Source organism: Verticillium nonalfalfae (genome assembly GCF_003724135.2).
Source record: "Verticillium nonalfalfae strain VnAa140/NRRL 66861 chromosome Unknown scaffold_35, whole genome shotgun sequence".
NCBI lineage: Eukaryota > Fungi > Ascomycota > Sordariomycetes > Glomerellales > Plectosphaerellaceae > Verticillium > Verticillium nonalfalfae.
In genome coordinates this window covers 107,532-131,210 of record NW_021167260.1, presented here as the reverse complement: position 1 = coordinate 131,210, position 23,679 = coordinate 107,532, and the positions used below count along the sequence as shown (strand labels likewise).

Genomic DNA, 23,679 nt, shown 5'->3' with positions numbered 1-23,679 from the left:
CAGGTATGGTTTAGTGTATCTGCAAGGCACACCAGGGGCCAATCGCTCAAGCAGTGCAAGGGACGTCACTGTGTGCACAGGGTTTGGTGAGCAATACTCACGTGGTTGGAGGCAATGGACCACTGTAACACTCGGCTCTAGGCGACGTCTTTAGGGGAGCCCCTGGTAGCTTTAGGGGTGTCCCAGTGCAGAGAGATCCAGATCCCCGGGATGGGCCGCGTTCCAGGCCTCTTGACACGCTGACAGCGCTCCTGGAAGGTGCGGTGGGTCTGCATTGCTGAGGTAGGGTCTGAGGTAGCTACCTACCTAAGGTAGGTAGGTCCTAGGTAGGGTAGGTACCTTGGTCTCGAATTCAGGCGTCAGCCGAGAGATGTTTGTTTCTTCCTCCAGAGCATATTGTCTGTTCGTCAAATCGCCCGAGCACTTCTTGTCGCAAGTCACGCCACGCCCGCCTTCAACTCTGTTTGCTCACGGGCATCCGAGGAATCCCCTTGACATCTACAGCTGGAGCGAACTCCTGTCGAGTCAGACGCTGATCCTCCTTGTTTCCGCTGGCTGGGTCTCGGCGGTTGAGCGGAGATCCCATACCTGCGGACCGCCCAAAAGGGAAGCCGACGAGACAGCCCAACACCAAAACGAGGGTTGGTTTGAAGGTATCGGACATTGTCAACTGACGAGTGAACATAACCGACTGAACCGTGAGAAGAAATCCCACAAACGCCGACGAATACGAACCGAAACGACTCAGCTGCGCGGCCTTGGTTCTGTCAATATCGACCTAGGTGGCGGGACCGCATGACGCAAGAAACAAAACACATTCTTATTTCTTCTTTCTCCTCAGACAGCCTCGCTTCGCCTCGTCTTGCCTCGCCTGACCTCGTGGAGCACACGGTCGCTCGGGCGGCACCACCCCGGCCACCGCTCTTCTCGGCCAGTGGCAATGCGAAACCGGTGCCATGGCTCCCCTGTCAAGAAGCAATTCATGTGTCGATATTGACTTTACCCTGCGTCGACAGTTCAAAAAACAAAGCTTCAGGTACTCGAGCGTTCTTCTGGCCACGTTTTCTCTGCAAGACGCATGCGTTGACTAAAATTTTGACCGGTCCAGACCACAGCAGAGGGAGATCATAACGGCGGCACTCGACGGCAACGATGTCTTTGTGCAAGCCGCCACCTCCTTTGGCAAGAGCCTATGCTTTCAGCTTCCAGCATGCATCGACCAAGGCAGTGAGTTGAGTCGTATCTCGTGTACAAACTTGACGCCCTTACAAGTCGTGCTCCAGTCACCATCGTCGTGTCGCCCCTGCTGAGTTTGATGGTGAGAGCTCAACCCCTTTCGTTGCGACGCCACGAGCTCGGCTGAGATGTCCAGATGAACCAAGTGGAACAGCTGCAAGCCGCAGGCATCAAGGCCAGCTCGTACAACAGTAACACCAGGCCCGAGGAGAAGGACCGTATCAATAGAGATCTCGCCAGCGGACACCCTCGGACCAGGCTACTCTATGTCACGCCCGAGCTATGCTCGTCAGAGTCCTTCCGCAACCGCCTCAAGTTGGTGCACCAGCAGTGCGAGCTAGCGCGGGTCGCTATTGATGAGGCGCATTGCATCTCTGAATGGGGTCACGACTTTCGCAAAGATTTCAAGCGGCTCTCGTGGTTTCGAGAAACGTTCCCCACGGTCCCGATCACGTGTCTCACTGCGACTGCTAACCCACTAGTTCGCGATGACATTCTGTTGACGCTCGGTCTGAGTGCGACCCCCGAGAGGCTCAAAAGTTTCGTCATGTCGGCGCACCGCCCGAACCTGCATCTCGAGATCAGGTACACACAAGATCGGGAGGATGGCAGGCTATCCGACTTTATCAAGTGGATTCGCAGCGTCCACGCCAGGCGGAAGGCGGAGCCACGCAAGTCGGAACTGGAAGCAGTGGGCGAGCGACTGGATAACGTGTCGGGCATCATCTACACCATTTCAAGGGATGAATGTGAAAGCCTGGCCAACGCTTTAAACCAAGAGGGTATCGGTGCCCGCCCCTTCCATGCGAAACTGACCAAGGAGATGAAGGAGTCCACGCTGGCCCGCTGGGTCAGTAATGAGCCGGGCTACGATATCATTGTAGCTACAACGGCGTTCGGCATGGGTATCGACAAGGACAATGTCCGTTTCGTGGTCCACTGGCGGCTCCCGAAGTCCTTCGAAGGGTACTACCAAGAGGCAGGACGTGCTGGACGCGATGGCAACGCGAGCTATTGTTTCCTCTACTACAGCCGCGAGGATCTCCAGCGGGTGCAGAACATGGTCAGCAAGGGTAGCCGGGACGGGTCGAACAGCGATGCGCAGCTGAGAAGCCTACAGCGTCTGGCGCTTTACTGCGAGAACACAAGCTTGTGTCGTCACGCAGAGATCTGCAGCTACTTTGGTGAGACAGCGATACCGTCATGCGACTATGCGTGCGATTGGCATAAGGACGCGCAGGATCTCAAGAGGCGGTTGGCGAGAGGGCTCGCGAGCGAAGAGTGGGTGAGCACGCAGGCGCAACACGGCGAGTATGATGGTGATCCATATTACGATGACTAAAAGAGATGCAAGTGGCTTCACGACGCTGCAGAAAAAAAAACATGATACCCGACAAGTATTGATTTGTCATGCAGTCTCTTACGATGTTGACATCTGTGGCCTGTGAACGACGGGAGCGTGTCGATGTCAGGCCTCTGTCAGAGACTGGATGATGATCGCCTTCTTCAACTTGATCGAGCTACTGCAGCTGGGTATTTGTCACGCCATGCGCTCGTCGTCCTGAAAACGCACTCAGGTAGCGGAACCAAGAATAAAAATTCAGGGCTAGCTAGTCCATGAAAACGGGGGTTATTGATGAATCATCCCGCTGCATCCGACATGATCCTGAGCTTGGAACATGAACGAACGAACGAAAGGCGGCGATAAGGCGCCGTCGTGGTCGTGTCTTATTAGTAAGAAACCCCGCAGAAGCGGGCAGAAGAGAGGGAAGACCGAGCTACCGGGCACCATACAAACAAACATCCTTGTCAACAGCCCCGCCGCCCTGAACCAAGCACAGCACAGCAGAGCTCCATCAACCTACACGCATTGCAGATGCGTACATCACGCTGACCCCCGATTCCACCATCCTCTCCTGCAGCCGCCCCGAACGAAACTTGCACGTCACGGCCCTCTGCTATAATACGGGGTTACCCCTCCACACCACCACCAGTACCCCTCTGCCGTCCGCGCAGCCTCACCCCCTCTTACACCAAACTCCATGCGTGCGTTCCAGACCTTGCTTCGCGCAACCGCAGTACCACCAGCAGCATCGTCTTCGTCCCCAGCAGCAGCTTCGTCGAGAATCGCCTCTGTGCACCGGCACCTGTCCACGACGTCTCGCGTCATGGCACCCATCACGAAGGAGGCAGACTTTGTCGTCATTGGTGGCGGAAGCGGTGGCCTCGGTGCGGCGCGCAAGGCCTCGGCGCAGTTCGGAGCCAAGGCCATCATCGTTGAGAGCAAGCGCCTCGGCGGCACCTGCGTCAACGTCGGGTAAGCTTCTTCTTGTCGGTGTCGACCTTGTCGGCATTGTCCTTGTCGGGGTCGAGATGTGCTTGCACAGGGGCTTTCAAGCGCAGAAGCTAACAGGTCCGCCAGTTGCGTCCCCAAAAAGGTCACCTTCAACGCCGCTGCCATTGCCGAAACCATCCACCACGCCAAGGCCTACGGCTTCTCTGTCAGCCACGATAAGCCCTTTGACTGGCCGACCTTCAAGACGAAGCGCGATGCCTACATCCAGCGCTTGAACGGCATCTACGAGAGGAACCTCAACAACGACAAGGTCGAGTACGTCCACGGCTGGGCCACGCTCAAGTCGCGGAACGAGGTCGAGGTGTCTCTCGACGACGGGTCCAAGGCCCTCATCAAGGCGAAGAAGATCCTCATCGCCGTCGGCGGCAACCCGGCCATCCCTCCCTCCATTCCCGGCGCCGAGCTCGGCACCAACAGCGACGGCTTCTTCGACATTGCCAAGCAGCCCAAGAAGGTGGCCCTCGTCGGCGCCGGCTACATCGCCGTCGAGTTTGCCGGCATGTTCAACGCCCTCGGCACCGAGACGCACCTCTTCATCCGCCACGACACGTTCCTGCGCAACTTTGACCCCATGGTCCAGGAGGCCGTCACGGACGAGTACGTCCGTCTCGGCGTGCACCTGCACAAGCGCTCGCAGCCCACCAAGGTCGAAAAGGCCGCGGACGGCACCCTGTCCATCACGTACAAGGACGGCAGCGGCAACGAGACGGTCGAGACGGGCTTCGACCACCTCATCTGGGCCGTCGGCCGCACGCCCGCGACGCAGAACATCGGCCTCGAGGCCGCCGGCGTCAAGCTCAACGAGCGGGGCTACATTGTCGCCGACGAGTACCAGAACACGAGCGTCGACAACATCTACGCCCTCGGCGACGTCACGGGCGAGGTCGAGCTGACGCCCGTCGCGCTGGCCGCCGGCCGCCGCCTCGGCGAGCGCCTCTTTGGCGGGCCCGAGTTCTCGGCCAACAAGCTCAACTACGAGAACATCCCCTCGGTCGTCTTCTCGCACCCCGAGGTCGGCAGCATCGGCCTCACGGAGCCGCAGGCCATTGAAAAGTACGGCAAGGACGACATCAAGGTGTACAAGACCAAGTTCACCGCCATGTACTACGCCATGATGGAGCCCGAGGACAAGGGCCCCACGGCGTACAAGCTCATCGTGCAGGGCCCCAACGAGAAGGTCGTCGGCCTGCACATCCTCGGCCTCGGCAGCGGCGAGATGCTGCAGGGCTTCGGCGTCGCCATCAAGATGGGTGCGACCAAGGCCGATTTCGACAGCTGCGTCGCCATCCACCCGACCAGCGCAGAGGAGCTGGTCACGATGAAATAGAGCGAAACCAAACTACAACACTGTTTCGAATGAATAAAAGATTCGTGGGGCCTTATGGGGAGGGGTTTACGTGTCACCCAAAGATGGGCTGAAATGAATTCTGTCTCTACGCCAGAGCTGTAGGATAATGGGTATCATCATACACAAAAGGGACCATGCGACTCCTTGACCCCTTGCACGCCTCGTGCCAACTTCAATGACCTATGCCCTTTCCTTTCCTTGCCTGGCCCCTTTTTCATGCTGGTCTGAATGTCGGCTTGCTGTCGAGAAAAGTTGCGTATGCAAAGTGCTCTTTCCATCCCAGGTGGCGAAAGACGCACAGTAAGCACATGCACGAGCTGATGTCTTAGACAAGGTAGATGCTGATCACGGCGCTGGCAGCCCAGGCACCGACGACGGCGTAGAGAAGGACCTCGGGCCCCGGGGCGTGAATGCCGCCGCCGCTCGAGCCGCCATCACCGCCAGCAGCAGTGGGCGTGGCGGTGACGTCGACGCCGCGGGCGGAGCAGGCGCTGGCGAAGGCTTGCCGGGCGGGCTCGACGCGGTCGGGGAGGCAGACGTTCTCGATGGCGGCGAGGACGCGGTCCTGGCTGTCTTTGCAGATCTCGGCGATTTTGCAAGGGGTGGACTGCTTGCTGAGGACGGCGAGCAGGCATGCGGGCGGCGAGGCCTCGACTGTGGTGGTGGCCGCGGTGGGGAGAGGAGCGGTGGCCGCGGCCAGGAGGACCGGGAGCAGGAAGAACGATTCGATCATCATTTTTGCGGATCTTCTTGGGAGGTGGGATTGTAGGTGAAGCGGCTCTGGGGAGGTTGCTTGGTGATAGTGCAAATGAATGGTATGGGCGGGCTGGAGAGTAGGTCTGAGGCTGTGTGGTGGTTGTGATGGTTGTGATATGGCTGACGATTGCTTCACTCGGCTGTTACGTGACATTCTTTAAAGAGTCTGAGCAGAATGGTACCATGAGGAAATCATACGGAAGGAGCCATCCCTTCAACTGTCTAGGCTGCTGCAGTGTTGCACTTGCCTCCATCGCCTTCTGGACCATCATTGTGAAGGAAGGTGTAGTGCACACCGAGACACGCCAATGTCAAAGGATGAAGTGGTCGAGACACAGCTGTCAGCGGACGGCCCCTAACGCGGTAACCGTTAGATGATCCAGCGGTAAGGCTTCTTCTCAGGCTCCATACTTCCAGGCTCGTGGCATCCAGGCTCGTGGCATCCAAGCTCGTGGCATCCTGTCTGGCCGTGCTTGCTGACCGACGCTTGGCCGATTCTCCCGCTATCCTGCATGTCTTGGCCGACTTGTTTCTCGAAGCCTTGAAACTTCCTTCGCCCTCTGACGGCACGAGACAACTGAGACGAAGCGGAACGCCCCTCAATAGTCCTAAAACCAATTCGACGAACAGAGCGCGGAGCCGGCGCATCTCGCCCACTCGTGGAGATCGATCATTTGCCTTCCAGCGCCCTGTGCTCGCCTAAGTGCATAACGATCTCGTGAGATAGAGCATGCCCATATTGGTTCATCTCGATGGAACCAAGCTAGCCAAGCAGCGTCTGCCGCCGCGGCAGTCAACCCGGATGCCGATGTCCTTGCGTCACTTCACCGAACCTTGTTCGTTAGCTCGCGTTGATGGCGTTATACCTTGCGCCTTCATTGGAAAGTTCCATTCCGCATCGGGACACTTTTCGCTTCCCTGCGTGAGCTGGCAGGCGGTATTGGAAGCCTGGGCTAGCGGAAAAGACCACAGTGGTCCCAGAATAAACCTTCTCGCGTGACTGGGACAAGGGAGGCACCATACCTCGCGTACACCGTCTCGAGCCCAGCCATTCGCTGAAACGGCGTCAATCTCAACACAGAATACAGTTTGCCCCTCTGGCTCCGTGTCGACCTGAGGTGTATTGTGTGTATGCTCGCCTCCTTGCTGGGTCTGTTTGCTTCCCGAGTCGCTTGTCTTTGTTCTTTCTTTTGTTTTTGTTTTTGAACGGTCGGCCACGTTGGGCCATTAGGTTCTCCAGACAGGATCGGCGGGTGCCAAACGTGGTTGAAGAAAGGCAAACAGAATGCTTCCTGCTCTTCATTGGCGGTCTGTGGTCCTTTCGCACGTATATCTTCAACCCTCACGTACATCTCTCGTACGAACGCCTCGGATACGGAAAAGGGGTGGAACGAGGAGGCCCGCTGACTCGCACTCGGTTCCGGACCAAGAAGGGCACCCAAAAGGGCGCCAAAAGGGCACCCAAACGCTCTCGCGCTGAGACTTTGCCGACACATGGACAAGCGTCAATGCAAGGACACCAGGCATTCGCCTCCAGAAATGCAGTGGTTACGTCCAGCCCTACCGCCCCCGCCCGGCTGGCAATCTCCAAAGCAAACAGGGTTGACCCGGGCCAGTCTAAAGTTTGTGCTCGAGAGGGGACGCAGCTGAAAAGCCCCGATGTCCCCCTTTCACGTTTACTATTCCGAGGTGATGGGTCTTCTTCGCGATTACCATGTACACGTAGACCATGAGTCCACGAAATCGTCGCTCATGAGCGGATCACAGCCCTGATACGGGACGACATGTCCGAATCTCTGGTGCCCAAGGTCGTGGGTGTGGCCTCGGTGCTTATTGCCATCACCACACTCTCTGTTTTGATTCGATTCTTCGTCCGCGGCTGTCTGTTGAGGAAGCTAGATTGGGATGACGGTGCGTGGTCTATATAGCCTGGCCTGAGAGCGTCGCTGACTTGGCATGCAGGACTGGTCTTCGTCAGCTACGTATGGCTGGCCTCTGACGATGCTTCTGCGTCGATACTAACAACGCCAGTGCCTCACCATGGTCTTCTGCAGCATGGTCCTTGCCAGTGAGCACCCTCGACTCGACCTCGACATGGGAATGTTCTGGCTGACCGATCGCACAGTGACCAAAGTTGGGTTTGGATCTCATCAGTACGATCTTTCCGACGCTGATGTGGAGCGATTCTTCAAAGTGTGTACGGCGTGTTCGCATGACTGGTACCACAACTAACCAGTCTGCAGCTGCAAATGGTGACGCCCGTCACCTACATTTGGGGCTTCGTCACGGTCAAAATGTCTTTTGCTGTGCTCTACCTCCGCCTGCTCCCCGATCTGCTCAACAGACGCATCAACCAGGGTCTGCTGGTGCTCTTGATGGCCGAGGGCCTTGAGGAGTCACTGGTCGTCATCTTTCATTGCGTGCCCGTTGCGAAGGTCTGGGATCACTCGCTCGAGGGCACGTGCCTGGATCTCAAGCCTTTCTACTACGCCTCTGTGAGTGATGCATGTGGATGACTGGTGGTCTCGGCTGACGACTTGGTCCCTAGTTTGTCGTCAAGTTCTTGACCGACATTGTGCTCTTCGTGCAACCGATTCCCGTGATTTGGAGGATGCAACTCTCCAAGATTAAGAGGATCGGCGCCATCCTCATGCTATCCATCGGGCTCTTGTATGTTCTTGCTCTGAGCATCATCTCTGGCGGGAGGCTGACCGGGTGCAGTGTCTGTGTCATTTCCATTGTGCGCGTCTCCTACATCGGGGCCATCGGCCGTGATTTCACCTGTGCGTTGTGATGACAGCTTACCTGATGCGGGCCCGTTCATACTGATACTGACGTGACGCAGATGGCATCGTCAACCCCATGTTGTGGTCGATGGTCGAGGTCTCGTCCCTCATCGCCTGTTCCTGCGTGCCGTCACTGCGGCCGTTCCTGCGTTGCTTCCCGGCCATCGACCGCGCGCTCGGCCTGACGTCAGAGAGGGAACTGCGGTCACCGTACAAGATGGGGCGGCCGCCCAACGCAAACTCGCTGCCGCTGTCGCAGCGGAGCAAATACAACCGGCCGAGGACGGGGGTGCAGAAGCCGGTCCAGTTTGGGCTCCAGATGGGGTCCGGGTCCGCCGTCTCGCGGTCGGCCAGCTCGGAGGCGACGAGGACGTCGGCCGATCAGGGGCACGGGGGCATCACAGACACGGCGGGGGTCGAGGTCGTCGTGGAGATGATCGAGGATGCGCATCTGGCGGCCGGGTGGCGGTCGCCTGGGGCCGGGGGGGATGAGGTCGAGCTGGTTGGGGCGTTGCAGGATGATACCCGCGATTCGTTGGAGTTTCGCCACCAGGACACGAGCTGGTTGTCGATGCGGCTTTGAGTAGATGATTGATTTCACTGTTCCGCTCTGGGAGGACATGGTTCATTATGCATGAGTGTGTGGACGAGACGGCAGCCAGGTGTCCTTGGCGCTCACTACATCGTCGTGACGGCCTGTTGTGCTCATTTTGGCGTTTCGGTTGTCCGTCGAGAGTTGTCGTTGCGGTGACTTGCGCGACATGGGGCCGTCCGTCCTGTCACGACAGCGCCACGGTAGCTTTCTTGCACCATCACCGACAGCACGCAACCAAGCAGAGGGCACCTGTAGTCTCCGTTTTGTCCGGTGCATCAGCAGACCACGCATGTTCAACAAGGCCACTCGTCAAGGCACATCACTCCGTTGCATGGGGCAGCGTCCCGGCCGAGGGCGGGTGGCGGTCGGCCACGGTCACAGCCAACGCGATGTGATTGATGCTGGTATTGAATGATAACAAACTCGCTAACAAACCCCCCGTCTCCAGCGCCCGGCCACGCTCCACAGGCCGCGCGATCAAGCGGCCGCCGGCACCTCGACGCTCCTCTCGACGCCGTCGGCGCTGCCGCTGTTGACCTTCTTGCCCGTCTTGGCAATGGTGGCGAGGACCTTTTCGTAGGACAGCTCGGGCTCGGCGATGACGGAGGCGGTCTGGTTCTCGAGGGAGACCTCGTAGGACTTGACGCCTGGGAGAGGGGGGAGTGTCAGTAGGTGTGCGGGCAGACATGTCTGGGGGTAGGGACAGGTACGTCCGGCATTGCTGGGAGGGCACGGCACGGCACGGCAAGGGAAACGCACCGTCGAGCTTCTTCAGCACGCGGTCGACGGCGCCGGAGCAGCCGCCGCAGCTCATGGCGATGTTGAACTGGTAGTTGTGCTCGGCCATGTTGTCTTCGGTCGTGTGCGTCGTGTTCGTGGTTGTGGTTGTGGAGGGGACGTGGAGGAGGTGTTTGCGGCGCGTTCGGCGGGGTAAGGCAATGGCGAAGGCGTGTGGGGTCTCTCAGGGTTGGCAGACGATATGGATCTGAACAACGTAGGCACCTTAGGTAGGGAGGTAGATAGGGAATAAGGGGAGAGAAAATGCATGCTCCGCGGAGGCCGCAGCTTATATGGATCGCGGACCGAGAAAAAGACAATTATTAATTGTCACCACCACCACCACCACCACCACCACCACCACAGCGGCACCTTGGCTGCACCGTCACCCGTCGTCAGCAACAACCATGGGTGCGTTCGGCCCAATTGGTGCCGCCAGCGTCCAGCGCGCCCGGGCCTCTGCAGCACCTCATCGGAGACTCTGAAACTTGCTCACGCCCGCTTCCTGATGACGAGCCCCTCCTCATTCACACCTCCAGACCGTAGGCCGTAGTGCTGGCAGCAAAAGGAACAGGTGTCTGAAACGGCCCGCAGCAGCCCTGTCTCGCTCCGTGAGCAGTATTCACCACGGCGAGCACGTCACGACGCCATTGTCCGATACGGCCGATCACGATTCAATAGCTCCTCTGGTGTGGTCCTGGTGTGGTCCTGGTGTGGTCCTCGTCTGGTCCTTGGCCGTGGTACACAGCTTGATTACGGACGAGGCTTGCCTGTTCTCTCCCGACTACCTCCAAGGGAGATGACCATCTGCCTGTTCCTGATCGACAGATCGACGGTGCGTCTGACAGACACCCCGAGGCGAACCAAATGAACCCCCCCATCAGCCACCACATCGCACAGCGTCTGGCATCCCTCCCTTTGCTGCCCAAGTTGGCCTCGGTACTTTGCATGATCGCCGCTTGCCCGAATAGCGCAATGTCCATGTAGGCAGGTACTGGCTCGGTACGTGATGGAGGGCTTATGTCAGTGAAACAAAGTAACGTGCAGGCATCTAGATGTACTGTTCGCTCTATCCTTGCATTCGATGAGCAACATGTGCGCTCTGATGCTCGGCTGTCGATCAACCAAGTAACGAGGCCAAATTCGGGCACAGGGATGGCAATGTCCATTCACATATCCATTGATCTGTCCAGTCATGTACACACATCCTACGGCCTCTGCCCTGCGCCGCCCCCACCCGCACCGTGACCATCTGCCGTGCCGTCGTCGTCCGTCGGCGCTTCGTCTGCACGAGCCGGAGCCGTCGCGGCCCGGCCGAGGTAACCGTCCCACAGCCGCCTGAAGATGCCGCGCGCATCGTCCTGGCTCGGGTCATCCTCTGCGTAGTCGCCGTCCTCCGGGAAAGCCCCGACACCGCCGCGGAACGCACCCTCTTCCTCGGCGGGATGCCAGTTGGCTCCGAGGCCTGGTCCGCCCTGCGCCAGTGCGTCGTCGTCGTCCTCGTCGTCGTCGCCCTCGCCCTCGCCCTCCAGGAAACCATGCCCCTGCGCCGCCCCAAACGCGTCCAGGTCGAGCTCCTCCTCGCCCTCGCCGCCCAGCACACCGCCGAGCCCCATGGCCGCGCCCCCGCCCGCCGCGCCGCGCGCCTGCGCCCTCGCCATGCGCCGCTGCAGCCGCATGGCGAACTCCCGGCCCGCCGGCGTGTCGAGCGCCGCGCTGCCGCCGTGGCCGTCGTTCTCCCGCCACGGCAGCTGCACGCCCTCGCTCGAGAAGATGTTGTCGGCGAGCGGCGGCGGCAGCGGGTCGAATTCGTAGTTGGGCTGCTGGCCGAGTATGTGCCGCGGCACGCCGGCGATCATCTTGGTGTCGCCCTCGAGGAAGGCGAACCGCGCCGTCCGCAGGTCCGAGGGCCCGACGTCGGCGGGCTGCAGCTGCTTCGCCTCGTCCCTGCCCGCCCGCTGGACGGCCGCCTGCAGCAGCGCCGTCGCCTGGCCGTTGTTCCACAGGTCCTTGGCCATGTGCAGGTAAATGTCGGTCCAGTACTTGGCGTGGCCCTGCGGGCTGACGCCCCACAGCGACGGCGGCACGTCGAGGTTGAGCGCCTGGAAGAGCGCGCTGTAGAGCCACGGCACGCGCTCCATGCCGTCGACGGCCAGCTTGAGCGCCGTGCGGTCGTCGCCGAGCTGGAGGTGCGCGAGCACCGCCGTCTGCGCCATGAGGTGCTCGTCCGCGTGGCCCGTGGCGTGCGTCGTCGTCGTCGTCGTCGTCGTTGTCGTCGTCGTCGTCGTCGTGGTGCGGGCGCAAAAGTCGACGAGCCACTGCGCCTGCCGCGCGCGGATGGCGAGCGGGTGCAGGAAGTTCTTCATGGCGTACGGGTCGTTCGGGTTGAGGCTGTAGAGGAGCTTGGCCCACTCAAAGGCGGTGCGGAAGGTGCCCTTGCGCATGAGGCTCTTGATGTAGTGGTAGCCGGCGAGCCAGAACTCGCGGTTCTCCGGCCTCTTAAAGTCGAGGCGCGCGCGGCCCTGCGCGAGCTTCTGTCGGAACGCCGACGTCGTGACGCGGCCAAAGGTGAAGAGGGCGCGCTCGATGAGCTCGGCCGCCAGCGACGCGTTCTGGTCCTGCGTCGCCACCTTGCTGACCTGCAGCAGCGTCGTGATGTGGTACGGCGTCTCCTGCAGCAGCGACACCATCATCATGGGGTCGCCCATGCCGACGACCTGGAAGAAGATGATCTGGCTCCTGTCGTACGTCGCGTCGTGGTGGAACGCAAACTCGGTCGTCAGCCCGTCGGCGCCCTCGCGGACCGCCTTCATCGTCAGCCCGCCCGCCGACCCCATGGGCCAATGGTCCTTGCCCTGGATGAACATGTTCCTGCGCAGCGAGATCTCCGGCAGCTTCCTCCGCGGGTCGCCGCGCAGGGCCTGCTCGAGGCCGATGTGCACCCGTCCCTGGGCCCGCTGCCGCCGCAGCTCGGCCTCCTGCTCGGCCTGCTCCTCCTGCCGTGCCGACTCGATGGCCTCTTTGCCGAACAGGGCGCGCATCTCATGGATGGCCTTGAGGTGGTGCTCGTTGATCTGCAGCAGCGTGTCGACGTCGCGGCTCGTGCCGACGAGGTCTCCCGCAGCAGTGCCGCCCTGGGCCGCGGCGGCGCTGAGCTCCTGCAGCGCGCGGTCAATCTCGTCCACGTCGTCATCGGTCTCCTGCACGGGGGCCTCCTCCTCCTCCTTCTTTTTGCCCTTCTTCTTCTTCTTCTTGTTCTTTTTGCTCTTCTTCACAGGCTGGGGCACGGCCTCGGGCTCGGCGTCTTGTTTCGCGGCGCGTGTCCTGCTGTCGTCGTCGGCGTCTGACTGGTCGTGCTGCTTCTTGCCGTCTCCGTCTTCATCTTCGTCATCGTCGTCGTCGTCGTCATCACCGCCCAGGGCAGCGAAGAGGCTGACGCGCGGCTTTGGCGCAGGTACCACTGGCTCGTCATCTTCGCCGTCGCTGGCCTCCGACTTGCCCTCCTCAAGCTTCTGCAGCTCGCGCTGCTGCTGGATCTTGCGCAGCTGCCGGCTCGACATGGGGATGTGTGTGCAGAGGTGCTGCTCCCTGTGGTGATGTAGCTAGAGAATAAAGTAAAATGCAGGCCGCAATGAGCTGAAGGATGGCAATGCCGGTTTTGTGGCAGGCAATGACATCCGCTCGATGATTTCTGCAGGCTGTAGGTAGAGAAGGAAATCATCGACGGTTCGCCCCTGCGTCACGCCGGGCCATGACGTTCGGTGGGCTGTGGTGGGGCACGCTTCCTTTGGCGGGGTAGCTACCGTACCTAGCCTTACCTTAGGTACCTAGCCTTACCTTAGGTACCTAGCCTTACCTTAGGTACCTAGATAAGGTACCTATGTAGGCACCTCAAGCACCTGAACCTCAGGTACCTTGAGCAGCTTCCAACCGCAGGTGCACAGAGTTGATCACCAAGCAAGCATCGTCACAAGGCATGGAACCTCAGCGCTCGTCAGGGTCTATTCCTGGGCTGCAGACTACGCTCCATCCCAAACCATCCGCTCGAGGTGCTCTTCCACCGATGTACGCTCGATGACCATGTCCTTTCCTTTGCCTACCAACCCCTTTCTTCCGTCCCGTACCATCCTTCGGCCCCCTGCCCCCTTTCCTTCATCATAGTTCATCGCCACGCTGCCGTCCTGTACGTTGTGGTTCCACGTCCCCCTGCCACGCCTTGAAAATGTAGGGGGAAAATATGTGTGTAGGGTCATGTTTTCCTGAGCCTCGCTGGCTCACTCATGAAAGAACACTTTTTTTTTTGTCGTCGCGCGTGCCAAAAACTCCACCGCCCTCATGCATGCCGAATCCAGAGCCGCCAATCCTCGAGGTCCACCCGCGACCAATGGTCAGAGCCAGAGCCAAAGCCAAAGAAAACGAAAAGCAAACGCGCTGCCGCCTCTCTTGAGAGTCCACCATGGCGTCGACCTGACGCTTCTTCTTCTTCCAGTCTGCAAATCGTGTGCTGGTGTTAATCATACAGAGGTAAACCCGAAAAAGAGACTGTCCACGTGTTGGGGCATTCTCTCCAAGCCGACCCCATGTACAGCCGTAGGAAAATAAAAGGGTGCTTGGAGAACAAGACCAGCGTCTGCCGTGGATGAGCGTTCCATCACACCACACCCGTGGACGTGCTTGGGCTGTCGTGGCGGTGCTTAGCTGACGGGCGCGTTGGAACCGTTGGCGCCGCCGCGTCCCCGGTAGCCACCGCCGCCGCCGCCGCCACCACCACCACCACGGCCGCGACCTCCGAATCCGCGGCCACGACCGCGGCCCCTACCGCGGTACCCACGGTATCCGCCGTCGACGCTGCCCTGGCCGAACGTCTCCATGTTCTTGCGCTGCTCCTCGCCGCGCCACTCACGACCGCCTGGCTTCTGCCCATTGCTATCAGCCCGCTCCTTGGCCTCGCTCGAGATGTTGTCGAAGAATGACGTCGACTTGTTGTACGCCGTCGGCGCGGCTCCGACAGCCTCGCTGGTGGGCGCCTCGATGGCTGGGCCATCCGTGGGGGTCTCGGCGGACGGGAGATCGCCAGCGATGGCCTCCTTGACGAGGTCGTCCCTGTTGAACTTTGCGTTGGACTGCGCAAAGTCAAAGTCCGCATCGGGAACCTCAACCTTGGGTTGGCCCTGGCGTCCACCGCGCGTGTTGCGACCACGGCCACCCTGGCCACCTTGGTGAGCCTGACCACCTCGCGCGGCGTTGACTCTCATCTCGTTGACCCGGTTGGTCAGGTTGTCCATCATGCTGCCGTTCGCAGCGGGCTGAGGCACAGCCTGGGCACCGGCGGGGTTGTTGAGGTTCGCCATGGCCACGGCGACAGCGGCCTTGGCGGCCTGGGTAGCATCGCGGAGACTGGCGGCCGACGTTGGTGCTGCGGTCCTCATGGTGATCTGGGCCGTCGACGTGGCCTCCTTCAACACGGGGCCAGAAGGCTTGGGGCCGGTCAGTGGCACGACGGGTGTGACGCGGTTGCTCCTGGGACCCGTGGGAACAGACTTGTCTGCCTTGGCGGGCGCGGCCTGGTCCAGTGATGCGGCGGCGTTCTTGACTTGCTCAACGGAAGGCTTCGACTCCACGGGAGGCGTGGGAGCATGGGCGGTCTGCTTTCCGAGTTGTTGCTGCTGCTGTTGCTGTTGCTGCTGCTGCTGCTGCTGCTGCTGCTGGGGACTCGATTTGGGGCCGGCGGAAGGCTGGGGAGTGGGCGTAGAGGAGCTGGGGTCTTGTGCGGGCCTGCCCTGCGCACCGGGCTTCTGCTCCTGCGAACCAGGACCGCCAGGAGGGCCTTGCTGGCCAGGAGCCGGACCGCGGCCGGGACCCATGCCGGGAGGGATGGGCTGGCCGGGGGGGAAGTTGTTGTAGTTGTTCCAGCCGGGAGGGGGAGGTCCGCCGGGGAAGCCTTGGCCTGGAGGGCCAGGTGGGAACCAGCCGGGGGGGGGAGGGTATGGCATGTTGCCCATGGGGCCGCCAGCCGGGCCAGGTCCGCCGGGACCGCCACGACCTCCGGCAGGAGGCCAAGGGCCCGGAGGCGGGTAGTGGTAAGGGGGTTGTCCGAAACCCTGGGGGCCGGGCGGCGGCTGGTTGTTCTGGTGTTGGCCGCCAGGGCGGGGGCGCGACTGGGGTAGGTGTCAGCTTTGATGCATGTCTTGAAGGTCGACACAATGCTTCGAGGCAATAGGCCAAAAATCAGAAGGAAGGCAACGGAAAGTTTCGACATTTTTTTTGCGCTTTTCCGACAAGGTGATAAGATTTACATCCGCAATGGTTCATCAAGGGTGGCCAAGGAGATTGGGCTGGAAGGGGGACGGTGGTGGCACTCACACCAACGATGGCAGGGTCCTCGGGCACGGCAGGAGCCTTGTTCTCCTTGATGCCCGGGTGGTCCTCAATACGCAAGTCCTTCACATCGCTGCCGCGGAAGATAATATACTCGTAGACCTGGTCGGAGGGTGCTATCTCCTCCTCGGGGCGAGACTTGCGACCCTCGGTACCGAAAGACTTGACGTTCTCGAGCGAGACGGTAGATTCGTCCGAGTTGATTTCGTGAAGGACGCCGACATAGCTGTAAGTGTAGGAGTCAGCGGCCAAGCCAGAATGCAGCGTGGCGGGTAGGGGAGAGGGTGCCATACCGGATGTCACTCTTGGAGATGAGGGAGATGCGAGATCTAGGGTGTGCACGTCAGTACATATTGATCGCTTGCTGATGAGGATCGCCAATGGGGCAACCAGGCAGACCCCGCGTACCCTAGGAATTCCGACATCCTGGTAGTAATGTGGTTGCGTTGAGCACGCCACGAGCTTGGTGCAGAGGCGGAAATGTACCGAAGAAAGCGTATGTGGAGGAGGCTGCACAGCTGGTGTTGAAGGGAGTGGCTAGAAGGCTCTCAGGTTTTGGCTTGCGACCACCTGAATTGGCCCGTGCGATGTCGACGATGGTCCGTGCGCTTTGTTCTTGTCGTTGCTCACAGCAAGACCTGGTCGTCATTCACAACTCTGCCCACTCCAGACAGGAAACCTCTGTTTCGCGAAGATTGAATTTCCTTCTGAGGTTTTCTGTCGTTGTTCTCCTTTGTCTGGCTAAGCTTGGACAGGTTCCAACTTTAAGTAATGAATGCCTCCTCTGAGAGACTCGTGAAGTCACGTGTTACAGGTCCTAGTGGTGATCTTGGTAAAGTTCAATGAAGAGCACCTCAAGTTAATATACTAACGAGACTGATATGCACATGGGGTACTGAATATCATGAATCGTCTTAATAATATGTCCATGATTCGTTCTGAGACTATTTCCGATATAGGGACGTCAATGAACTCTGCAAAACTGTTTCTCAGATGAAGTATCGTTGGAGAACAAATCAAGACTTGAAATGCTATGTGCGATTGAAGAGCACAACACAGTATGGCACTAACAGCACGCACATAAAAGGACACATACTTCAAACAATGGTTTTACATATTCCCTAATTGTCATTTAAGCTCGAAGATAATCAGAGCGACGGGAGTGCGCCACTTGAATCCAAGCAACAGCAAGGTGGTTAAAAGCGAAGTCCATCACATTCGCTGTGCCTTAGCTATATCATGTCTCATCATTATGCGAAAATCAGCACCTGTGATTTCTGAGTCCTGCCTTAGGATGAAGCTTCGTCACCCCCAAGCTCCAGTCTCATGAACATACCCCGGTGCCAAATACCCTCTTCCTTCCATCGGCCCATTCCCTCATCGACATTGAATCCGAAACGCTCCCACGTCCCAGTGACTTGCTCCTGTGAATGTACGCAGACGAGACCACCCCATTTTGGAATGTCCTTCTCGGAAGCGGCACCCAATGATTCAAGACCTTGTTCCTTGATACTGGGGTCGAAATACGTCGGGTTCTTCCTGAGCCATCCCAACGCCTGTCCGACCAAGAGCTTCGCAATGCCATGACCCCGAAACTCCTTCACGACCGCCAGCCGTCCCAGCTTGACATATGGCTCCTTTCCATCGTGCAGGCTCGTCGCCCGATCCGCCTCATGGAGCAGGATCCCGTCCTCACCCCACCCCGGTGGTCCCGCCGTGGCGTCCCCGCCCTCAACCCCATCTGCGGCCCCGCCCTTGAGCACGCCGTCCCAGTACTCTCCGCCGTCCTTTGGGTGCGGCGCGTGGGGAAAGGGCACGAGACGAACGGTGCCAATGGGAGTTGACCGAGTGCTGCTGCGTCGTGGCGTCGTGATGTTACCGTTGGCGTCGACGACCTCCTCCTGGACGACCTGATTGACAGACGCGTAGACGACCCAGTGGCAGCAGCGGCTGTCGTCAGCGTCGAACTCGTTCTCGGCGGGCACACCCTGCTCCTCGATGAAGACGGCGGTGCGCACCTCCATGGCGTCGGAAAAGGATTTAGGAATGGACGGCGGTTGGGCATCGTGAGGGCGCCCGAGGAGGTAGTCGTCTAGCGGCGTCGGCTCTTGGAGGGATATAAATGGGGTGCCCATGGTGCAGTGGTTGGTAGATTGCTGTTAGGTGAACAAGATGAAATATGAATTTCGACTATACTTCGACCACGAATGTTCCCGGCCAATGTTTCTCTAGCAGTGGGTGCGATGAGTATCTTGGAGATGGGACGATGGGGAAGAGTGAGATCATATGGCGGTCAGATGAGGCACAGATGAGATATATAGATGTCAAGAAGCAGACAAGTGACCTGCCACATTGGCCCTAATGCGATCCTCCCAAAAAAGTATCCCAATATCAGGCATTTCCCATCTAATCAACGCGCCACATACTTCTCCCACAAGCTTTCGGTGCCTGATGACCACGAAAGCCAACAGCGGTATGACGTTGTGGACCGCCTCCGCGTGGCGACCGTGCCGATCTTGTTGCCAAGCGGGAGGCGGCCGGCATACACGACACTCCGCTTCCCCGGCCTAGATATCATTGACTTCACTGCACACAGAGTCTAGAGTTTTTGTTGCTTGGCATTTAAACATAAATACACATCACCATCATCAACATCCGCCGTCATGGTCATGATTGCTCCAACGAGCCTGGCTTTTTATTGGGAGAGTCCACCTAGAGCCGTCCGTAAGAGACAAGATGCCGTAGCCGCGTTCCCAATATCCCCGAACGCACAAATGCAAAGGATGCGGGGCACAGCCAGTCCATGCCGCCGCCGCAAGGATGGATGCCAGTAAAAATCCCACGCCTCTCCGTAGTAGTTTACGCAGCCACGCCCGGCCCCCCTGGTGTTTTCCCCGTCTCCCTGTTGCAAAGCCAGGGCCTCGCAACTCGCGCCAGAAGCGACCACCGCAGTCCCTCCACAACAAAGTCGAGGGCCCACGGCGGCAGCCAGATCCGTGTTCCCCGTTTACCGGTTGGACTTGGCGACACGCTCCAGCTCGTCCTTCTTCTTGATGGCGTACGAGTTGCTGCTGCCCTTGGCGGCGTTGATCAGCTCCTCGGCGAGGCACTCGGCGATGGACTTGACGTTGCGGAAGGCGGCCTCACGAGCACCGGTGGTCAGCAGGGCAATGGCCTGGTTGACGCGGCGCAGGGGGGAGACATCGACGGCCTGGCGACGGACGGTACCGGCGGAACCGATACGGGTAGAGTCTTCGCGGGGACCGCAGTTGACAATGGCGTCAACGGCGACCTGGATGGGGTTCTGGTCGGTCATCAGGTGGATCTGTGCTGGTCAGCCTATGTGTTCTTCTTTCGGCATCCCGTACCGCTGTGCGCGGTTGATGCGCCGTTCCATGCAACTCTTCCTGGGTCCCGGGCGACGTACGATCTCGAAGGAGTGGGCAACAATGCGAACGGCCATGAGCTTCTTGCCGTTGTTGCGGCCGTGCATCATCAGAGAGTTGGTGAGACGCTCAATGATGGGGCAGTTGGCCTTGCGGAAGCGCTTGGTGGCATAGCGACCGGCGGAGTGGGTGACGTAGACGGGGTTGCGGAGGGAGACGTAGTCGCTGTGAAGTGAGATCTCTGGTTAGTCTTTGCTCCCACATCATCGCATTCTGCTTCCATTCCGACAGGGTTGGGCGGTTCTCACGTCAGAGAGATGTCGCGGACCTCGACGTCGTAGTCCCACTTGTTGAACAGCTTGATGTTGCCGACCTCCTTGACAACATCCTTGGGGAGAACGTCGTACTGGACGTTCTCGACCTCGATCTCGCCGCCGTCAGACATGGTGTCGAATTTGCAGTTCGGAGCTGGGTGAAACTGCAGGTTGTCGGGTTGGTCGTCTGTCTCGTCGGAGGAGAAAAGTTGCTGGAGGCTGAGCTGGTCGTGAGGGTGAGTTCGTGCGGTGGAGGAGGGTCGAGTCGAGAAATGTCCAATTCTCGCTTGCTGGATGGGCCTGCAAAAAGATTCTTGGTGCTGTCCAATCATTCGGGTCGGCAGGGTGGAGCCGCACACCTCACCGCGTCCTTTTAGGGCTCGCGGCCCTCTGAATCGCCCTTGCCATTGGCCTAAGAGCCCCAGAAGCGGGGCAGAATCCAGGGCTTTGTGAGTGCCAGGCGAAAGGCAGGAACCCCCCAACGGGCATCAGTCAAACCACCGCATCGTTGAACGAAACGAACTTCTTCCACCCCAGCGTCAGCGTTCCGTCCATCAACCACCGACCGACGACAACATCAGCAAACATGGCGCCCGCAGCTGGAGCTAAGAAGCAGAAGAAGAAGGTTTGTTGCGCCTGACTACCACATCGTCATTTACTCGTGCCATTGTCGCTAACATATTTGCAGTGGTACGTAACCGCCGCATCTGCGACGCCGACTTGATGAAGCGCCAGACGAAATTCCCACGAGAAATCCTCCTCCTCTAACACAATACCTCCAGGTCCAAGGGCAAGGTCAAGGACAAGGCCCAGCACGCCGTCATCCTCGACAAGCAGACTTCTGAGAAGCTCTACAAGGATGTCCAGTCCTTCCGCCTCGTCACCGTCGCCACCCTCGTCGACCGCATGAAGATCAACGGTTCGCTCGCGAGGAGGTGCATCAAGGACCTCGAGGAGAAGGGCCTCATCCGCCCGGTGGTGCAGCACAGCAAGATGCAGATCTACAGTACGTTTGCTCGCCACGCAGTCATTCGAGGAATAGCGGCTAACAAGTTCAGCCCGTGCTGTTGGCGGTACCGATTAAACGATTCACCTTACTGCGATGGACATGACTTTGGTTTTGCGTCGTTAGGGAGGGCTTGGCCCGGGTTTCCATGGGTAGATATCACGGCCCGGACTAAGGCCGGTATGCTCGGTGTAGCAAGGAATCGGAATCGGTTGACCCAATGACTCAAGAACTATGCGCAGTGAAGTGATGCCTGTATAGACACGGAAGAGCGGGAGACTACTCTTTGCATACTTCAGCAACATGTCTACATGCTTGTAGACAACCATGACGCACATCGGTTGACCCCTCAATCGTTTCCACGGAGTGGTGGAGGGGCTCAATATGGCTCGATGACACAAATTCAAAGTTCACCATGCTGCATGGACGACAGTTTCCAAGCTGATTCACATGGGCCTTAGCTGGCACCGTCGTGACCAGTGACACTACGAGCTCTTCACATCCCACTCTGACACTTGTACGCTTGACGATGTGTGTTGAAGCTCAGATATGGTGAGCGTAAGGATTGCAGAAAGCCACACACTTGATGTGCGATTTACAAGGACGTGCATTGGAGGCAGCCACTTAGCTTCCTTTGTTGTCGTCGGTAGTCGTGAAGAAAGTAGTGCGTCATTCAGCTGTACAAATGCGCTGGCTATCAGCACATAAGGCATCTCCAAGGCTGCTTAGTGTAGCTGTACCGACCTCACCACTTTGGCAGACAACCTGATTGTTTTTGCTAGTCTGGTGTGATTAAACTATGTATGCCAGGGCTGGTCGATGTCCTGAAACCCAAGCTTGCGCCTACACCTGATAATAAGTGAGAGCACTTCCAGGCACTTTGGCTCAGCATGTAATTTGACCGCCGCTCTTTTGGTCAACCTTCTTTAGCGGCTAGACACCGACACGCACTTGTTATGGCACTTTCGTTGACTCTGAAACAGCCTTGGACTTTCTGTTGATACGCCGGAAGTTGTCAAGTCTGGTGTCGGGCTGCATCAGGTCTCTTGGATAATGACCTAATGAGCCCAGGTTGTGGCTGTGTGATAGACGTCAGTGAGGCGGGCAAATTGGATCAATTGGCACGACATGGTCAGCTAGCTCGCAGTCGGGAAAAAAGAACACAGGCTTCATTTTGCCGAGCCTTGTCCCATCAAGCGCAAAATCCAAGCAAAGCAAAAACGCACGCGATAGAGACGGATAACCCAATGTGCCAAGCCTGAGCACATGCAAGCCGTTGATACCTGTTCAAGTGGACACATACCATCAAATCCTACGGAGCGAAATTCTGTCTCCATCAGCATCTCCGCCTGGGAGAGCAAAAAAAGCACGCCTCCAAGGGTAGGGGAGCTGATCATGCTGGATACGGTTTCGGGGGGGCGAAGCCCAGACCTCTCGGTGGTCTGGCGATCTCGCGCCTCCCGTCTCGCTGGCTGGCAGACCTTTCGCCCGAGGAGGACCACTAAAAAATTTTCTGGTCGGGGGAAGGGCAGTATGGGGAGCTGCCAGATTGCGCGGTGGCTTTTCGCTGGCTTTGCGTCTCGCGGCCGAGGAACCGGCTGCTGGCTAGGGGGAGCTCTGGCTTTTCGCCTGGCCGGTAGCCAACCCCTGGATTGGTGCTGTTTTAGCTCGGCTGTTTGAATCGGGGTGCGGGTCAGGGGAGAGCGGATATCTATGTTGACAGGGTATGGTGTCAATGGGCACAGGTCTGGACCGCATGGCACTGGCGGAAAATACAAGGATAGCATGGAAGTTGAGTTTGAGGCAATCGATGTTGGACTCTGGTGCAACGTGGAGAGTTATCCGACCAAGGACACCTGCCAAGAGCATTGCTGAGTATCGAACTCAAGACAATGATATGCGGTTGCGGCTCTGATAACTATGGGCTGTTCTTCCGCCTAAAGGACAAGTTCTCTCGCCCCGAGACCATTTTCCAACTTCCTAGATGAGATGTTATCACAGCAATGTAGTACTGATCCTTGACGGATTGTTCTTCTCAGGCTGCTGAAGCCTTACCAGTTGTCTTGACCGGTATCGACGGCATTCTGAGGAGTTGGGCGACGCCTGTCGATATGTGCACGACAAAGCGGGACGACGCACCAGTTGCCCTTGGGCAAGCCAGGCATGGCGGATTTGGCATCTCGTTTCGGGAGAGCATTTATTAACAGCACATGTATTCAAGCGCAAGCTCCCTTAATTGGCAAGGGCAGGGTTGCTGATGGTCTTCTGAATGGTAGACACTGACACAAATCACCCACCGCCCGACAACCAGCAACAAGTTGATGAAGTTGCCATCAGAGAATCATACTTGTGCGGTCCCAAAGACTATTCAATGTCACGCGGGTTTACGCAGTGCAACCCAACATAAACGCTTTGTAAGGTCGATGTTCGAGAAGTCGTTGACTTGTGAAGTCAGGGATACCGGGTTGGTCGGGTCAATGATCCAGATGGACGGCCCCCGGCCAGCCAATCACCGGGGAGCCGTGACATCCCTTGGTGAAGGAGCGTTCAAAGTCATCCAGGTGTATGCTCACGATGGTGACGGTTGGTTGGGGAGCCCGTGATAGCTTACGCCCCAGGCAGCGACATGGCGCAACAAGTCCAATTGCCTGTAGAAACACTGGATTGGACTGCCTAGTGAGCCCTCGTGAGGCCGTCTTTCAGGTTTTGATAGCAGATCCCAAAGTTCAAATGCCTCGATC

At 58.6% G+C, this 23,679-nt stretch overlaps 9 protein-coding genes across 9 annotated transcripts; 3 read left to right on the top strand and 6 right to left on the bottom strand.

Moving 5' to 3' along the window:
• Window positions 1-3,404: 3,404 nt before the first annotated feature.
• On the top strand, window positions 3,405-4,919 carry GLR1 (Glutathione reductase; the record flags this gene model as incomplete). Its single annotated transcript, XM_028639733.1, has 2 exons — window positions 3,405-3,553; window positions 3,659-4,919. The coding sequence occupies 2 exons, from the start codon at window positions 3,405-3,407 to the stop codon at window positions 4,917-4,919; spliced, it is 1,410 nt and encodes a 469-aa protein (XP_028495948.1).
• Window positions 4,920-5,265: 346 nt separating this feature from the next.
• Window positions 5,266-5,676, bottom strand: D7B24_005582 (uncharacterized protein; the record flags this gene model as incomplete). Its single annotated transcript, XM_028639732.1, has 1 exon — window positions 5,266-5,676. The coding sequence occupies one exon, from the start codon at window positions 5,674-5,676 to the stop codon at window positions 5,266-5,268; it is 411 nt and encodes a 136-aa protein (XP_028495947.1).
• Window positions 5,677-7,480: 1,804 nt separating this feature from the next.
• Window positions 7,481-9,065, top strand: D7B24_005581 (uncharacterized protein; the record flags this gene model as incomplete). The annotated part of the gene is made up of 7 exons (XM_028639731.1): window positions 7,481-7,607; window positions 7,659-7,678; window positions 7,728-7,889; window positions 7,940-8,191; window positions 8,245-8,366; window positions 8,418-8,479; window positions 8,542-9,065. 7 exons carry the CDS (start codon window positions 7,481-7,483, stop codon window positions 9,063-9,065), a joined length of 1,269 nt encoding a protein of 422 aa, XP_028495946.1.
• A 489-nt stretch (window positions 9,066-9,554) lies between these two features.
• Window positions 9,555-9,924, bottom strand: ATX1 (Cytosolic copper metallochaperone; the record flags this gene model as incomplete). The annotated part of the gene is made up of 2 exons (XM_028639730.1): window positions 9,555-9,724; window positions 9,837-9,924. 2 exons carry the CDS (start codon window positions 9,922-9,924, stop codon window positions 9,555-9,557), a joined length of 258 nt encoding a protein of 85 aa, XP_028495945.1.
• A 1,138-nt stretch (window positions 9,925-11,062) lies between these two features.
• D7B24_005579 (uncharacterized protein) lies at window positions 11,063-13,414 on the bottom strand (the record flags this gene model as incomplete). Its single annotated transcript, XM_028639729.1, has 1 exon — window positions 11,063-13,414. The coding sequence occupies one exon, from the start codon at window positions 13,412-13,414 to the stop codon at window positions 11,063-11,065; it is 2,352 nt and encodes a 783-aa protein (XP_028495944.1).
• A 1,134-nt stretch (window positions 13,415-14,548) lies between these two features.
• D7B24_005578 (uncharacterized protein) lies at window positions 14,549-16,657 on the bottom strand (the record flags this gene model as incomplete). Its single annotated transcript, XM_028639728.1, has 4 exons — window positions 14,549-16,012; window positions 16,218-16,458; window positions 16,526-16,561; window positions 16,641-16,657. The coding sequence occupies 4 exons, from the start codon at window positions 16,655-16,657 to the stop codon at window positions 14,549-14,551; spliced, it is 1,758 nt and encodes a 585-aa protein (XP_028495943.1).
• Window positions 16,658-17,521: 864 nt separating this feature from the next.
• On the bottom strand, window positions 17,522-18,367 carry D7B24_005577 (uncharacterized protein; the record flags this gene model as incomplete). The annotated part of the gene is made up of 1 exon (XM_028639727.1): window positions 17,522-18,367. One exon carries the CDS (start codon window positions 18,365-18,367, stop codon window positions 17,522-17,524), a length of 846 nt encoding a protein of 281 aa, XP_028495942.1.
• An 872-nt stretch (window positions 18,368-19,239) lies between these two features.
• On the bottom strand, window positions 19,240-20,063 carry RPS5 (ribosomal protein S5; the record flags this gene model as incomplete). Its single annotated transcript, XM_028639726.1, has 3 exons — window positions 19,240-19,557; window positions 19,660-19,843; window positions 19,927-20,063. The coding sequence occupies 3 exons, from the start codon at window positions 20,061-20,063 to the stop codon at window positions 19,240-19,242; spliced, it is 639 nt and encodes a 212-aa protein (XP_028495941.1).
• A 455-nt stretch (window positions 20,064-20,518) lies between these two features.
• Window positions 20,519-21,016, top strand: RPS25 (40S ribosomal protein S25; the record flags this gene model as incomplete). Its single annotated transcript, XM_028639725.1, has 3 exons — window positions 20,519-20,557; window positions 20,722-20,938; window positions 20,991-21,016. The coding sequence occupies 3 exons, from the start codon at window positions 20,519-20,521 to the stop codon at window positions 21,014-21,016; spliced, it is 282 nt and encodes a 93-aa protein (XP_028495940.1).
• Window positions 21,017-23,679: the final 2,663 nt, after the last annotated feature.